Consider the following 16,374-nt stretch of genomic DNA (forward strand, 5'->3'; position numbering starts at 1 on the left):
AACCTTCCTCCTGAAGATCTGCTTTCCTGCAGATGTTAGTTCCAACCTGCATAACATGGCCCCCTTAACCAAACTCAAATCGGATCCAGCCAATCAAGGACTTCTGGAGGAGGTCATTAGCTGGAGCAGGTGTGGCAGATTGTGGTTGGAACTAAAGTCTGCATGAAGGAAGATCTTCAGGACAAGGGTTTATGACCACAAAGACCAACTGATTAAACAAGTGGAATCAGCTGTGCTTCTGCATGATTAGAATAAAAACCTCTAACCACACTGAAGACCGATGACCCCTGCAATAGTCCATTTTCTTGAAACTCACAACAGAAAAGGCAGTCTTGTAAACTGAAAATAAAATGGATTATGTATTTTTAATTTGGCAGAGTCTGGGGACACATTAACTTTTCCACAGCTATAATTTTTAATCATTGGAAGAGACAGAAGAGAGATCACAGCAGTGGCAGCAAGAATGGAAAAAGTTCAGTGGTGTCTGTGAAGGCAGGTTGTGAACGCAAAATGAATTTACCTTTCCCTGTTTTATTTCAGGTAACTTTGCTGTTTGGAATCAAACATTTTGCAATGTTGGCAAGCGAGCACTCTTTCTAGCTGCTAAAGCAGGGCTAATTTAGTTACTTCAGAACTGCCTACCTCTGCTCGGGTTGTCTGTTTCTGCCGAGTGTCCACAGAAATACAGAGTTCTGATCTGGATTTGTTGCTAGTTCAAAAATACAATCTTTAAATCCTTCTTGGAATCATCTTAGAAAGTTTTAACTGTTACCTGTTTCACAGTCTTTCAGCAGAGTGTGATAAAGACTGACTTTTCTTTCTGGACATCCTTCAACAGTAAAGGTTGACTTGCTGACTGACTCAGAGTAAAGTCCTTTAATTCCACCGAAAACATAGATCCTTACTGAAGTTTCAAAAAGAAATGACTTGAAGCAGATGAGGTGGCATGGCCATGGCTATGGCCTTGCAGGCCCTATGTATATAGCCACTCTCTCAACAACTGAAACAGTGTGAAGGAACCATACAAGATTTTGTTATGAACCTTTATTTAAACTACGCTGTTCCACTGCTCCAGAGCCCATTGCTGTCAGGCTTATACTCCTTTAGCCAATACTTCGGCTCATAAGTGACTGCTCCAGAGTGTCCTATTGTATTCTACTGTACTATACTTTTGGGCAGTTGTGGGCTGGAGGTCAGGGATCTGGCCCTGTGACTGGAAGGTTGCCGGTTCAATCCCCAGGGCCGACAGTCCATGACTGAGGTATCATTGAGCAAGACACCTAACACCCAACTGCTCCCCAGGCACCGTGGATTGGGCTGCCCACCGCTCCGGGCAAGTGTGTGCTCACTGCCCCCTAGTGTGTGTGTTCACTAGTGTGTATGTGGTGTTTCACTTCATGGATGGGTTAAATGCGGAGGTGGAATTTCCCCGTTTGTGGGATCAAAAAAAGTATCACTTACTTACTTATACATTTTAGAATCAGTTAATATGCACGTGGTCACTACTTTCTTGGCTATACATTGGCTCATTATAGGGCTATGACTAAGAATATTAGCATTTCCCCACCACCAAATTTTGAAAATGCACATAAAAAACCTGGATGAAAAGGGCTTAGTACTGCAAAAGATTAAGTGATTCTTATTAGTCCCACAACGCAGTCTTTTCACCTCCACGATCCAACCCATCCATGCATTGAATCACCACATACACACTAGTGAACAAACACACTAGGGGGCATTGAGCACACTTGTCTAGAGCGCTGTTCAGCCATACCCAAGGTGCCCAGGGAGCAGTTTGGGGTTTGCTTTTATGCTTGACTAAGGTGGAAAGGATGGTTTATCAATAAAGTAGAACTGCATAAAAATGTGAAAAACAAAATTTTCAAATAAGAAATGACAGCATGAGTAAAAGTCTTATGTACGAATTTGCGCGGCAGCATTCGCAGTGGTTTGTTTGGTGAGAGTGAAGTGGGACAGCAACTTCAACCTTTTTTAAATGGGCCACTGGCCTTTCCGCTCTGCCTGGCGTCTTCTAACTGTTTAGGCTACAGCCACGAACAGAGTGTTGTTCAAATCCCTCCATTGTATATGCCATATATGTCACAGCATCTTTAGGAATTTTATTTAGAAATTTATAGGAACTTTAGGAATATGCACCAAACTGTGTTTGATGTAAACACATTTGTATTTGTATTTTATTTCAACAACTTTCTGGAAATTCACTAAACATTTGAATGAACCTTCAAATCAGCTCATTTAGTGGTAGTGGGTGCTTCTCTGTTTAGCCATTTGGCAACAAAGAGTGAGAGTGATTGTGCAAGATGGCCTGAAGTTTCTTGAGCCTCCTTTATTTTTACCACACCGTCCAATACGTCTGGCTTGACTCCTGGAACAGAAGCAGTCTTCTTAATCAGTTGATTCAAGGCTCAAGGGTCACGTTTGAATCCCTGATCCACTGTACGCCCTCAGTATCTGGAGATCCTCTGGGATGCTCTTGATGCTCTTTGAGGTTGGACTGTGTTGCGCACTGAATCATCTGAAGTCAGTATTGCTGGATTGACTGATGGTGCCTGGGGGTAGATGAATTCTAGGCGATGAAAGAATTCGCCGTGCCAAAACGTCTATCTTCCGTCCTTTTCTCTATTCTTCTTCACAACGTTCCTTTCAGCCGATTAGCAGACTTGCAGATACAAGCGTGACACCACAGGGGTTGATACTGACATTAAGGCATGTGTGTGTGTGTTTGCATTAATGTATATATGTGTATGTGTGTGTGTGTGTACAAGTGCTAGCAAGTGAGAGTGTGTGTGTGTGTTGTGACTTTCAGTCAAGTGTATGTTGCTATGCCAAGACTTCAATACAGCTGTGTGATCTATGGCTATACCTCAAACGAGTGGATCTCAGTGCTCCACGTACTGCTTAAGCAATACTAAAGCACTCATATATTTCTGTGTTTTCCTGACTGAACTCATGGTAATTGAGCAGATGAGTTGAGCTGGGGGTAAAGTTGGGTCCTCAAGTCCGGGACTGGAAACCGCTGATTTAGCTCTCTGCCATTGTACATGCCAATACAGACAAACCCTGGTAGCATCCTACCATGTTAGTCCAGATGTTCCTCAGGACCACTCACTCATTCCACAATTATTTATGCTATTCCCGGGTGCCGTGGATAGGGCTGCCCACTTGCCTTCTCCGGGCAAGTGTGCTCACTGCCCCCTAGTGTGTGTATTCACTAGTGTGTATGTGGTGTGTCACTTCACGGATGGGTTAAATGCGGAGGAGAACATGTCGGGTAACCAAACGTAAAATGTGGACTTAACAAAAGTTGTGGCACATTTTATGCTGTATGTTTTATTTTTTGGTAACACTTCATTTGGATGGTCCACTGTATATGTTTTGTAAATAGCCAGTATTTCAAGAGTTCTTAAGAGTTTTATTGTCATATGTACAGCAGAACAGGCAGTTACACCGTACAATGAAATTATTACTTTGCTGTTCCTCTATTCACCAAATGTAATCTTAGAAGAGAATAGAGAATAGAAAAATAACCCTAATAAACAATAGTAAAAGGCCAGTATGCGCAAAGTTGAAAGAAAATTAAAGTTACACGCACGTATGTGCAAATATGTAGAGCAGCTGTTCATAAAGTGCATGTTGCAAGTAACAGATTGCAACTGAGCTTCAAATTCAGTTTGAATGAACGTTTATTGGATCACTCCCCAAGCCTAACCTTAGCCTCAAAGCAAAATCTACTCCCACCTCCAGCTGTAATGTTGTTGATAATCAGCTGAACATCACCAGAAAGTTTGCTTATCTGTAGAGCATCTATAGGTGACCCTCCAAATAAAGTCTGGCCTATTTTTATTCCAATTTGTTAAGCACAGCAAATCAATAGAGATTGTGCACTGAAATTAGCAGAGCATGCCATGTTTAAGTCTGCTCCCTGTAGAGGAGGTGTTAACTCATTTTCATTTGGAAAATCAATGAAACATGTCATTTCACTCCTAATCACTCCTAATTATTCGTTCTGAGACTTCAGTCTGCGTGAGATTGGGCCTAATCACCACATCATTTGTTCTGAGACCCTCTTGGTCCACTGCACAAAGCAGGCTTCTAGCATTCTGATACGCTTACCGAGTCTTTTTAGGTAAACTTCGATCAGTGTGTTCATCTGTAGCTGTATTTCATTTAGTTCATTTAGAATTTAACAAAACAATAGTTTGAAACTAACTAAGCCATTTTTTTAAGTATGCTTATGACAGCGTGTTCAGCACTACTGTTGGCTTTAGATTTTATGCCGTCACTGAACTTGCGACATGCTTTACAAGATTGAGAAACAAGGCTTTTTAAAGGGCCTTAATTAACTTTCAAAGTGTTGTTAGAGCTGTAGCAGAACAAAAAGTCCATTAGCTCTAGATGGACTGAATTGGAACCTTCTGCTGTAGCTACAGGTGGTAGTCATTTGCAGTATGAACAGGCACTGAAGCAGGAACAAATATTCAAAAATTCTCAGCTTGATTTTGTATCACAACAATGGTAATGACATCTCTTACATTTACATTTACATTTATGGCATTTGGCTGACGCTCTTATCCAGAGCGACTTACAATTTGATCATTTTTACACAGGGAGGCCAAGGCGGTGTTAGGAGTCTTGCCCAAGGACTCTTATTGGTATAGTGTAGGGTGTTTGCCTAGGTAGTAATCTCTTCAGCATGTCCTTTGGTTTTTCACACACTTTCTTTAGCAAGGTATAACATTCAGTTATACCCTTATTATTAGGAACCGTTGTACCACTTTGCCTGGAATGGCTCTCTCTATGTCCTGCGCAGCCTCGGTGCTGGAGTTCCTCAGGGGTCAATTCTTGGTCCGCTTCTATTCTCACTGTATCTGACTGTCTCTCCAGTGGCTCTTCGTGAACGGAAACCCATCATCTGGAACTGAATTTGAAGACTCACATGTTTAGGTAAAACTTGAAGAGTGGTTTTGTCATTTTTCACTTCTCTGCACTTTATCTCTGTTTTTATTACTTTAAAAAATGCATTTAACTCATTCTCCTCTCTCTGTTTATTTATTTAAGCTTCTTACAAGGCGAAGCCCTGCCAGCATGGCCAAAGCTTTATTATAGACTTCTGTAACCTAAGAAGAGCTGAGCCAGTTTTCACTCAAGTCCCTGTAGTTACTCAATAATAAGCCTTAGTATGTAATAAGCCTGGAATTTTAAGGGGTTAATTAGATCAAGCTATGGTCCAGCTCTTGTCTCTTAAGTAAAGGTCAGTGGATTGTAACTAGTGGGCCAGACTACGAGGCTGTTGGCTGTCGTTTTTTCCCCCCCTGAAAAATTAGTGTGTAATTTTTGTGGATAACTGGTTAAAAGGATTTTTCAAAAGGAAATATTGCAACGTTGGGGCTACCATATCGAGACTGAGGACACTGTGAGAACCAAGCATAAACTAAGATGAAGAAACTACAGCAGTGAAGAGCCATTGCTGGTCTTCACACGTGCAGAAATTGAAACCAATCATCTACCACTTGGTGTTAGAGGCTCAGAAGTCCTGTCAAACTATTTCAAGTGCTGTGAAGCTAAACAATTTACACTGTCACTTGGAGACTAAACACGGCGAGTTTGCATCTAAACTAATTGAGCCAGAACTCTGTTTGCAGCTTTCCTCTCCTCAGCCTGACATCCAGCGCTTGGCAGCTGCCAAACATCAGCCATTTCATTCAGTGAGCCAGAAAAAAAGACTGGATCAGTCAAATGTTCTTGAGGGCTGCTGATGCTGGGTCATTTATTGGCTGCACGATGCAAAAGGGAAACCCTGTTTTGGGATTCTTGCAGCATGTTTATGCCTCCCCTGTTCGCTCGGTTTGTAAGTTGATCTGGACAAGAGCGTCTGCTAAATGACTAAATGTAAACGTAATGCATTGTTGCATTAAACTCACAATGGCTAGAGTTGTGTGTTTATGCCCGAACACAGTCAGAGTAATCCTTAGTGACTCTTCTCTTTCCATGGTCATTAATCTACAGGCAGAGAGACAGAACAAAATGATCGGGCCAAGTTGTGTCGACTACACAGCAAAACAAGCTCTACCACAATCATGCATCACACAATGAGAGGTTTTCCTCACAGTGGGGATATTTCTTTCCCCATCCAAATGTGTTGTTCTCTCTCTCTCTCTTTCTCCGTTCCACTCATTTGACTTGTCATCTTCGGACTGTAACCACAGATGCACCAGAATGTGTTCCCTTCCTTCTCCTCGACCAACCACAGCCCAGTTCTTGTGCTGGTAATTGAATTATGAATGTTCTAAATGCTCTGGATGGGCCCGGGGCTGTTTGGTATCTCTGAACGGCTGGGCAGACTGACTATGTGTTTCTGGCCAACCACTGTAATGCTCTCTGGTTGTGTGCTACGTGTCATTCTTTTGAGAGTTCGCATGTGCTTTAAGTTAACTCCTTTAATCCCAGTGGCTGTATGTGGATCCATTCCGTTTCTAGTTAGCAAATAACTTATAGTATTGTAGTCACTGCATACTTAATAGTACTAACTGAATACATTATAGTGTTTCCTCTGTAATTCATAGACATTATTAAAAAATGCATACCTGTAACTCATTTTTTGTAGAACTAGCTTTATAAATAATTAAAAGTAGTTACTGAATGATATGCCTGAAAATTCTTGGTCTAATAACAAACCTGTAGTTTCAGGAATCTAATTAAGATTGTAATGACTTGGGGCTTGTGTTGAAACTTGTTAGTACTGACTCAGCACTAGACTTGAGATTTGCCTATACTGATTTGGGACTCGAATTGACTCAGGACTCAAAGTGAGACTGACCTGTACTGACTCAAGACTTAAATTGAGATTTGCCTGTATTAACTTGGGACACATCTTGATACTTGCCTGTACTTAAGTGGGGCTTGTCTTGTGATTTGCCTGTATTGACTCTGGACTTGTCTTGAGGCTTTCTTATACTGACTGAGGACTAGAATTGAGATTTGCCTGCACTGATTTGGAACTTGACTTACAACTTGCCTGTGTTGACTCATGACTCAACTTGTGACTTGCCTGTATTGACTCTGGTCTTGAGACTTGGTATTACTGACTCAGGACTAGACTTGAATTTTGCTTGTACTGACTCATGAGTAGATTTGAGACTTGCCTGTATTGACTCGTGACTCAACTTGAGACTTGCTAGTACTGACTCAGACTAGACTTGAGACTTTCCTGTACTGGCTTGGAGCTCGACTTTAGACTTGCCTGTATTGACTCGTGACTCAACTTGACACTTGCCTGCACTGACTTGGGACTTGAATTGAGACTTGCTTGTAGTGACTTGGGACTCGACCTGAGACTCGCCTGTATTGACTCGTGGCTCAACTTGCCTGCACTGACTTGGGACTTGACTTGAGACTTGCTTGTAGTGACTTGGGACTCGACCTGAGACTTGCTTGTACTTAGTCAGGCCTTGAGTGTCAAGGCTTGATATTTACTCGTTATTTTCAACTCGTCCCACTTCTGTGCCCTCACTTCTGAAAGCAAATCTGAGCCCTTGAGTGAAAGTATGAGTTTGGCGTTGGGTGGATGCTGCTGATTTAAGAAGTTTGCTTGTTCGGTAAGACAAGTATTTGGCTCTATGTGTCTTAACTCTAACAGTCCCAGTCTCATATTCTCCAACAATGCCTGGCCTTCAGCCAGACGGTCAGAAATACAGCTGTGTTGCTTTATGCTCAGAGATCAATGTGTGTGTTTGTGACTGCTAAAGAAGCAGTGTGTATCACTGTCAGTGCATGCTTGGCCAGAAGAGTGTGTGTGTGTGTATGTGTGTGTGTGTGTGTTGGTGCATGCTCAGGCAGCAGTGTAAAAGCTCTTCATCACTCTTTCATTTCTGATGCTGGAGGATCAGAGGTATGACAGATGTGTGTGTGTGTGCTTTATGGGGATCCATCATCTTTAAATTCAAGTGGAACAAGAAGGAGAGGAATGAAGAGAGTGACGACAGATGTTTTCATAGATGTGAGGGACAGTACCGAGCCACGTGAACAGGTGCTCGTTTAGGATTGGAAAAAATGACTGTGTGCATTTCGTTGTGGAAAAAAAGTGATGCCAGCACAGGTATGTTCAGGTCAATCGCTTTTTTCCATTGCATTCCAAAGTCACGTGATAGTCTGTGGCTTTAATAGGTGCATGTGTTTTAAAGTACTTCTCTTTATGTACACAACTACTTAAAAGTTTGGAATCGCTGTTTTTCATTTCTAGTCAGAACACTGGGGAGATATTATCCAAATTTGAGGTACAAGATAATCCACTTGCAGGGGGCTCCTAACAACCACCTGGAGGACCTGGTGCACCACCAAAACTGCCCCCATCAGATAAACAGTGCTTAAAGCTTTGATCTCTGAGAGAGAGGAGAAAATCAAGCTGCTCCAGATCGGAAAACATCCACAGGTGTTTCTGTCCATCCTTCCACTGTGAGAAGACCACTCAGCGCTATGGGTCTGAAAGGACGTGTAGCTGATCAAGAAGGTCCTCACTGAGAAAAGGAGACAGACACATCAAACAAAGAAGCTGGATGGACTGACCGCCCCACAGTCTAGACCTGAACACCACTGAATACGTTTGTACTTCAGAAAATCATCAACCAGCTTCTCAGACTGAGCTTTGGAGGCGTGTCTGCAGATTCTTTGAGGAGCTGAAAGTGAGGGTCCTGTAAGAAAGTCAGGATCACTGCAGTGCTGAGAATGGTCCACCACCCAAATGATAGCTGGACGACAGTCAGAAACTGGCCAATGGTCAGTGGGGTACAGGGGCTGGTAATTGTACACGTATACAGTGGAGCTCCTAAAGTGGCCATTGAGTGGAAGTACAACATAGATAATTACAATAAAATGGACAAGGTGTTCTTCTTTGCTGTAATATATTGATACTGTGACCTTTCAGCCTAAAAACGTTTCAAACCGCCGTCAAACTTCATTAGAATTGGATCAGTGGAAATGGCTTGAATCTTAAAACCGGTTTTAATGTCACATAAACATTTTTAGTAGTTTAGTCAAGAATGTCTTTTCAAAGATTCAAGATTCAAGAGTTTTATTGTCATGTGCACAGCAGAACAGGCAGCTACACTGTACAATGAGATTCTTACTTTGCTGTTCCTCCATTCACCAAATATAATCTTAAGATAATAAAAAAAGAAAATATAAGAATAACTCTAAAAACAGTAGTAAAAAGTAAAAGTAAATATATACAGTATGAAAGTTGAAATAAAATTAAAGTTACACGTGCATATGTGCAAATATGTAGAGCAGCTGTTCAAAAAGTGCATCAAGTAACAGATGTAAACAGTAAACAGTATTGTTCTGTGCAGGTAATAGATGTAAACAGTGTTGTTCTAACAGCAGCAGTGCAGTGCAGGTAAGGTGCAGCTGTTGAGTGGAAGGTTAAACCAGGTCAGATTGGGAGGAGGGGAAGAAGCAGTGAGTGAGGTGTTCACCAGCCTGATGGCCTGTGAATAGAAACTGTTGGTCAGTCTAGTTGTCCTGGACTTCACACTCCTGTAACGTCTGCCTGAAGGTAGGAGTGTGAAGAGTCTGTGCTGGGGGTGTGCACTGTCCCTGACGATGTTGTGGGCCCTCCTGATGACCCTGGCATGATAAATGTCTTGTAGTGTGGGGACGGCTGCTCCTGAGATGGACTGGGCAGTTTTGATCACACGCTGGAGAGCCTTCCTGTCCTGAGCAGTGCAGTTTCCATACCAGACCGTGATGGAGCTGGTAAGAACACTCTCGATCGTGCTCCTGTAGAAGATGCTGAGAATTTTGGCTGGCATGCCAAATTTCCTCAGTCTTTCAGAAAGTACAGTCGCTGCTGGGACTTCCTGATGATGAGGTGTGTATTGTGAGACCAGGTGAGATCCTCACTGATATGGATGCAGAGGAATTTGAAGGTCTTCACCCTCTCCACTTCTGTCTCACCAACATACAGGGGTGTGTGTAGCTCCCGCTTTCTCCTTGGATCAACAATCATTTCCTTGGTCTTGTCTGCATTCAAGGAAAGATTGTTGTTATGACACCAGGCCACCAGCTCAGCCACCTCCTTCCTGTACACTGTCTTGTCCCCACCAGTGATCAGTCCAACGACTGCAGTATCATCACGAAGCTTGATGATGCTGGTGTTGTTCTGGGAGGCCACACAGTCATACGTGAAGAGTGTGTATAGAAGGGGGCTCAGTACACAGCCCTGGGGGACCCCTGTGCTCACTGTTCTTGTGCTGGATGTGCGGCTGCCGACTCTGACTGACTGCGGTTTATCTGATAGAAAGCTCAGCACTCAGTTGCAGAGGGCAGGTGTCAGTCCGAGGGTGAGGAGCTTTTCTGAGAGTTTGTGTGGGATGACCGTGTTAAATGCTGAGCTGTAGTCAATGAAGAGCATTCTGACATAGGTGTCCTATAGTGTTTGGAATGGTCTCCTGGATGTGAGTCATGACTATTCTCTCGAAGCACTTCATCACGATTGGGGTGAGTGCAACAGGGCGATAGTCATTTAGGCTGGTCACAGCGCTTTTCTTTGTGAGGGGTACGATGGTGGTGGACTTGAAGCAGGATGGCACAAAAGCTTACGCAAGGGACAGATTGAATATGTCCACAAACACATCAGTCAGTTCTGATGAGCAAACCCTGAGTAAACGCCCGGGGATGTTGTCTGGGCCGGCTGCTCTCGGCCAGGGTTGAGGACCTCAAAGCGAGCATAGAACTCATTTAGCTCATCAGGTAGTGTAGTGTGGCTGGTTGTGACCGCCCTGCTCGTCTGTTGGTAGTGGGTGATGTGCTGTACTCCTTGCCACGTGTGCCGGGAGTCCGTGGTTGTGTAGTAGCCTTCCAACTTCAGCCTGTACTGTCTCTTGGCCTCTCTGATAGATCCGGGTCTGGGTGCACGGTCTCTTGTTTACTGATGGCATCATGCAGCAGCCCTAGCGCCGTGGCCGAGTTCGCACGTGGTGGGATGTACGTAGCAGATAAAAGGCTCTGCACTTCACCATCAGCAGCTCTAAGTCTCTAAGTCTTTGCTTCTCCTTTAAAGTTAGTATTTCCAGGACACAATAAAACGTCTTCATCTGAATCCTTAAGGCCTCAACACTCTCGGAGGAGAGCACTAAACACCCAACTCTGCTGTGGGACCACCATGCAAGGAACTGACCAGTTGGTTGCATGGCATGGAGCATGCAAATCTTTTAGCAATATAGTGTGGCATTACATGTTCTTGTAATACAGCTTATATTAAAGCTTAATGGCAGCGTTACAAGCACTGTAGGAAATGCCTAATTCACTGTAGTTACTTCTTAATAAAGTGTTATTGAGCAGCGGTTAATTATCAACAGCTGCCTTGTTGCATTACTAGGGCCTAGTAATATACTGAAGTCTGCTCATTAAAAATGAATAAATAAATAAATAAATAAAAGAAGCAAATGAGTCATAGAATTCACATGGGTCAGGTCTCGTGATCCAGTAATGTTGCCTATTTTTCGCTTTTGGTGTCGATTCTTTGTCCTCCAAATTTAAACCAGCTGATGTTGACGTCGTGTGAAAAGGGTCTCAAGGCTGTGTGGTTGCTGGAGGAGCGAGCCTGGTGGACCGTTTTTCTATTGCGAATGCGGATCAGCGCTTATGTCAGATATACGGCATATAACAACAAAAGAATTGGATTTGAGCAATAAATCGGTACCTAGCACTTGAACAGGGGTTTGTTTGTAAACGATGAACTCCTGGAACACTGAGAACCAATGGGTCCGGCTGGTCGATGGAGTGAGGAGGTGGTCCTGGAACCAAAAAAAAAAGTTAATTGAAAAAGTATCAAAAAATGCCCAATGAACAAACAGCTTCTAACTGGTGGGGAGATGATAAGTGGAGTGACAACGGTATGACTGGCTGGTAGAAAGAAGCCAGAAGCACAAATAAACCTGACATTTTGACTTTGATATTTAACATTGACCAATCGAAACTCCAGATTAACTGTAATTATGAACATTTCGACCTCAAACTGACACATGATTGTTTTCCAAGACCATTACTGGCATAGACTGGAAACCTAAATGCAGCTTCTCCAAGACACCATAAATATTACGTAATACACAGAATGTAATAACTACATTCTTAATAACTCTTTCCAACGCTATTCATTCACTGAACCAAGTTCTGTTGCAAGTTCATCAAGTTTTTCAGCAATTAAAAAATGTTTTATGTACCTCAGTTTCAATTTTCATGCATAGTTTCCTCGTAGTTATGGTTACTCCACTGTTCACCAGTTTCTACCGCAGGGGCCTAGCCCACCAAGGGCCCCCCTGCAATCTCCCACTGTCTATATGGGGTGGACCAGCCATGGCCTACTGGGACAAGACCTTGGGTCATCCTAGGACCTTCTGGCCCTCCATCTACATCTAGGATCTCCATCTCCAAGTTGGCCTGGGAGTGGCTTGGGGTCCCCAGGAATGAGCTGGAGGAAGTTGCTGAAATCAGATATTCTCCAGATCCTTGTTTGAATGTTCCCGTTCCACCTTAAATGGTGCAGCACTTACATTCTGTCACTTTGGGCGTTAAAACTGCTGGACTATTTAAGGTGGAACGAGAAAGTTAGTTTGCTAGCTATCGGGACATTTTTATTTATGAAGAAAATAATCATAATACACTAAGACAACATTAAACTAACATAAAACAGTGCTTATCATAATGTTTAACAAAGAAAATTCTCACATTCCTGGGTTTCATTGGTTGCTTGTTCAGTCGTCTTGCCAGGTGTTCTTTTTTTACTCAGAACACTGTGGAGCCTCTGAAAAACCTCCGTTTGGAGGGTCATGTAGCCCCAACACTTCACCCCACCCCTCTGTCTCAAAAAACACTGGGACATCCCACCCCTAGACGTGCAAAACAGAGGGCTAAGGGCTCAGTGGTAGGGGCGAGGGGTGAAATGGGACTGGGCCCAAATACCTGCGAATTTGTCATGTCCATCCAAAACAGCAGCCTTGGCACTGCTGCCCCACGCAGACCACTAGTTTGATGAAGTGTTACTAACATCTTTTGAGGGACGAACATTCACAGTGTCTGGATTGCTTTTATCTCCACGTGTCCAAACAGAAATGAAGTGACACAGCACGTCAAACTTTTGTGACAGAGTTGTTTGTATGAAACATTACTGTGGATTTTTTTTTGATACAGCTCTACAGATCACATTTAAATGAGGTGGCGGCTTCTTCGGGCCCTGAACTTGCAGTGTGAGAGCAACCAAAGGGTCTTCATCATCGGGTTCAGGGTTCAAACAGCCGGGATTTAGCACCGAATCTGTTTGCACGTGTCCGTGAAACCACACGAGTGAAGCGTTTTAAGGACCCTGTTTTTGTGTGATACATTGTAAAACCTTTTTAAGGGAGTTGCCCCCCCCAACTTCCCCAACATTCAGGAGAATCCACCACAACAGGACACGCATTCCTCACATTCCTAACGCAGGCTCCCCTAACCTGGGCAGGGGATCCGACATATTGTACCGCTAAAAATATCCAAGAAAGAAAAGATTTATGACGCTCAAACGGCACTTTCTACAACTGTGGTTCTCGTTACACTGACCTGGATTCACACGGCACTGCAGGATGAGCTCTAGATAACTACACGGTCTGAATAAAGCCTCCAAAGTTCTAACTTTACAGAAGAACAGTGGGTTTTTCGAGCATCGACGATACGTTGCAAGCTTGTTGTTTGGCTAAACGAGGGAACTAACATGACCTGACGCTGAAATTTGGCCCAACACCCCTAAACCGTTCCTGACCTACGGTGATGCTTGAAAGTTTGTGAACCTTTTAAAATTTTCGATATTTCCACAAACATTTGACCTAAAACTTCACCAGATCGTCACACAAGCCCTAATAGTGGACATAGAGAACCAAATTAAAGAACTGAGACAAAAATATTTGACGTATTTATTCATTTACTGAAGGAAATGATCCGATATTACAGATCTGTGAGTGGAAGCAAACCCTTCCTTCAGTATCTAGTGTGGCCCCCTTGTGCAGCAATAACTGCAGTTAAGCGTTTCTGGGTAGGGTTGATGGGTCCTGAACGTCTATGTAGCAAACGCCATATTTCGACTCATTAAGGACCTCACGATTCCGAGGATCCAGTGACATTCAAAGGGAATATTTCTGTACGACAAAATATTCCACAGGATGCAATACAGGACGCAAAATCTGTTGGAGGTTGTATGTAAATGTGCTGCTTTTTGTGACATCACAAAAACAGTGAATGCCATTCTTGTGTAGACTGTGTGATTTGGGGAGGGACCGCCATGTTCCTCCCTGTGTGTGACGTCATGTAAATAAGTGTGAATTCTGCTGCAGTTTGAGGCCCGTAAGCAGGGCATTGTTGGGGGGAAACAGTGGGCTAATAGTGGGCTAAATCGGGGTGACGTGTAACAGATCTGTGTGTTAAAAGCACATCACCCCTGTGGCCTTGCGTACTCCAGCTGTCACACACATTCAGGGGTCCCGGTGCGCAACTCTTTAAATAGAGTCTCACGATTCCTTTAGCACAAGTCTTGGCTGAGCTCTCTCAGAACACTCAGATGTGCTTGATTTAAATGGGTACATCATTTCCACATGAATAAAATACCTCACATCAGCACAGCTTGGGTTCTCAGAAGTTAGCTCTGAGTGAAGGACAGTTGAGATGTTTCTAATAAAGTGGCTAGTCAGTGGAAGAACAGGGTGGGTGTTTCTAATAAAGTGGTCAGTGAGTGGGAGCACACGCTGGGTGTTTCTAATAAAGTGGCCAGTGAGTGGAAGAACAGGGTAGGTGTTTCTAATAAAGTGGCTAGTCAGTGGAAGAACAGGGTGGGTGTTTCTAATAAAGTGGCCAGTGAGTGGAAGCACACGCTGGGTGTTTCTAATAAAGTGGCCAGTGAGTGGGAGCACACGCTGGGTGTTTCTAATAAAGTGGCCAGTGAGTGGAAGAACAGGGTAGGTGTTTCTAATAAAGTGGCCAGTCAGTGGAAGAACAGGGTGGGTGTTTCTAATAAAGTGGCCAGTGAGTGGAAGCACACACTGGGTGTTTCTAATAAAGTGGCCAGTGAGTGGGCGCACACGCTGGGTGTTTCTAATAAAGTGGCCAGTGAGTGGAAGCACACGCTGGGTGTTTCTAATAAAGTGGCCAGTGAGTGGGAGCACAGGGTGGGTGTTTCTAATAAAGTGGCCAGTGAGTGGGCGCACACGCTGGGTGTTTCTAATAAAGTGGCCAGTGAGTGGGAGCACAGGGTGGGTGTTTCTAATAAAGTGGCCAGTGAGTGGGAGCACAGGGTGGGTGTTTCTAATAAAGTGGCCAGTGAGTGGGCAGTTATAAACTAACCATGCTAGCTTAGGTTCCACCTAGAACCACTGCCTTCGCTGAAGAAACCCTTGAGGAACCATCTTTTTAAGAGCGTGCTTAAGCATCTCAGGTAGAAGCATCTCCGAAAAAGCAAAAATGCTTGACCAGTCACTGCCCACATCCGGTCACAACGCGCCGCAAATTAGCCGCTGGTGGGAATAGAATCAAACGAGTCTTTTCAATGAGTCGGCCAGAGTCGACTCCGTGAACCGAAGTGACTCGCGGCGCGCATCCCCGTCTGCGGGACGCTGTGAGCTGAAAGTTGAAGACGCTCGAAAAGATTTTGCCCCGCCCCTCCGCGCGGCCACCCAATGAAGCGCGTCTGATTTCCATACGGGCGGGGCCTGTCGGGCGCTCCGTCCTATCCGCCTGCTTGACTGACACAATGTGGGAATGCGGTGTTTTTTTCCTCCTCAACTTTGGCTCCGAGCAGTTTGAGTGACGACGGAGAGAGAAGGGGCATCATTTCAGCTCAGAGGAGGAAGGCTGGATAGAGAGAGCAGCGGAGAGAAGGAGAGAGGAGCGAGCGAGTGAGAGAAAGAAGAGAGAGAGAGAGAGAGAGAGAGAGAGAGGGTGCCCCCATCCGCTGAGAGGACCAGGAGGATCCCACCAACTTTATGGCCGCCTGAGACACTCCGTCCTCCCGCCTCCTCCTCTCCCTTTCTCCGCTACGAGTTCTCTCCTCGTCTGCGCCCGTGAGACCGTCTCCGCCTCCTCCGGTCGTCTGTTCAACTGACCGAGCCTCGCTTGGTGCGGGACAGCGCTGGCGACCATGGACACCCCTATAAAGTGGAAAGTAAAACGGAGGCTAAAGGACGCGGCGCTCAGTTTGGCGGTGCTTCTGCTGCTCGTGACCGCGCGAGCCAGCTCAGGTAAGAGAGCGGTGCAGCCTGTCTGTCTGCCCGGGGGTCTCCTCCCGTAGCGGGGGGTGCTCAGGGTCCTTTTGCCCAAGAATCAACTAGCGGTGAATCC

General features: G+C 44.4%; 1 protein-coding gene across 3 annotated transcripts in view; it reads left to right on the forward strand.

Moving 5' to 3' along the window:
- Positions 1-15,789: 15,789 nt before the first annotated feature.
- Positions 15,790-16,374, forward strand: part of col5a1 (procollagen, type V, alpha 1) — a 164,316-nt gene continuing 163,731 nt past the window's right edge. For all 3 annotated transcript variants that reach the window (XR_005131635.1, XM_037546017.1, XM_037546018.1), the window contains exon 1: positions 15,790-16,274. Coding sequence is in view for 2 of the 3 variants with exons in the window: in XM_037546017.1 (XP_037401914.1) it covers positions 16,175-16,274 (100 nt within the window). In the remaining variant the exon portion in view is untranslated. The remainder of the gene's footprint in view (positions 16,275-16,374) is intronic.

Source organism: Pygocentrus nattereri, chromosome 16 (genome assembly GCF_015220715.1).
Source record: "Pygocentrus nattereri isolate fPygNat1 chromosome 16, fPygNat1.pri, whole genome shotgun sequence".
In the NCBI taxonomy this organism is placed as follows: domain Eukaryota; kingdom Metazoa; phylum Chordata; class Actinopteri; order Characiformes; family Serrasalmidae; genus Pygocentrus; species Pygocentrus nattereri.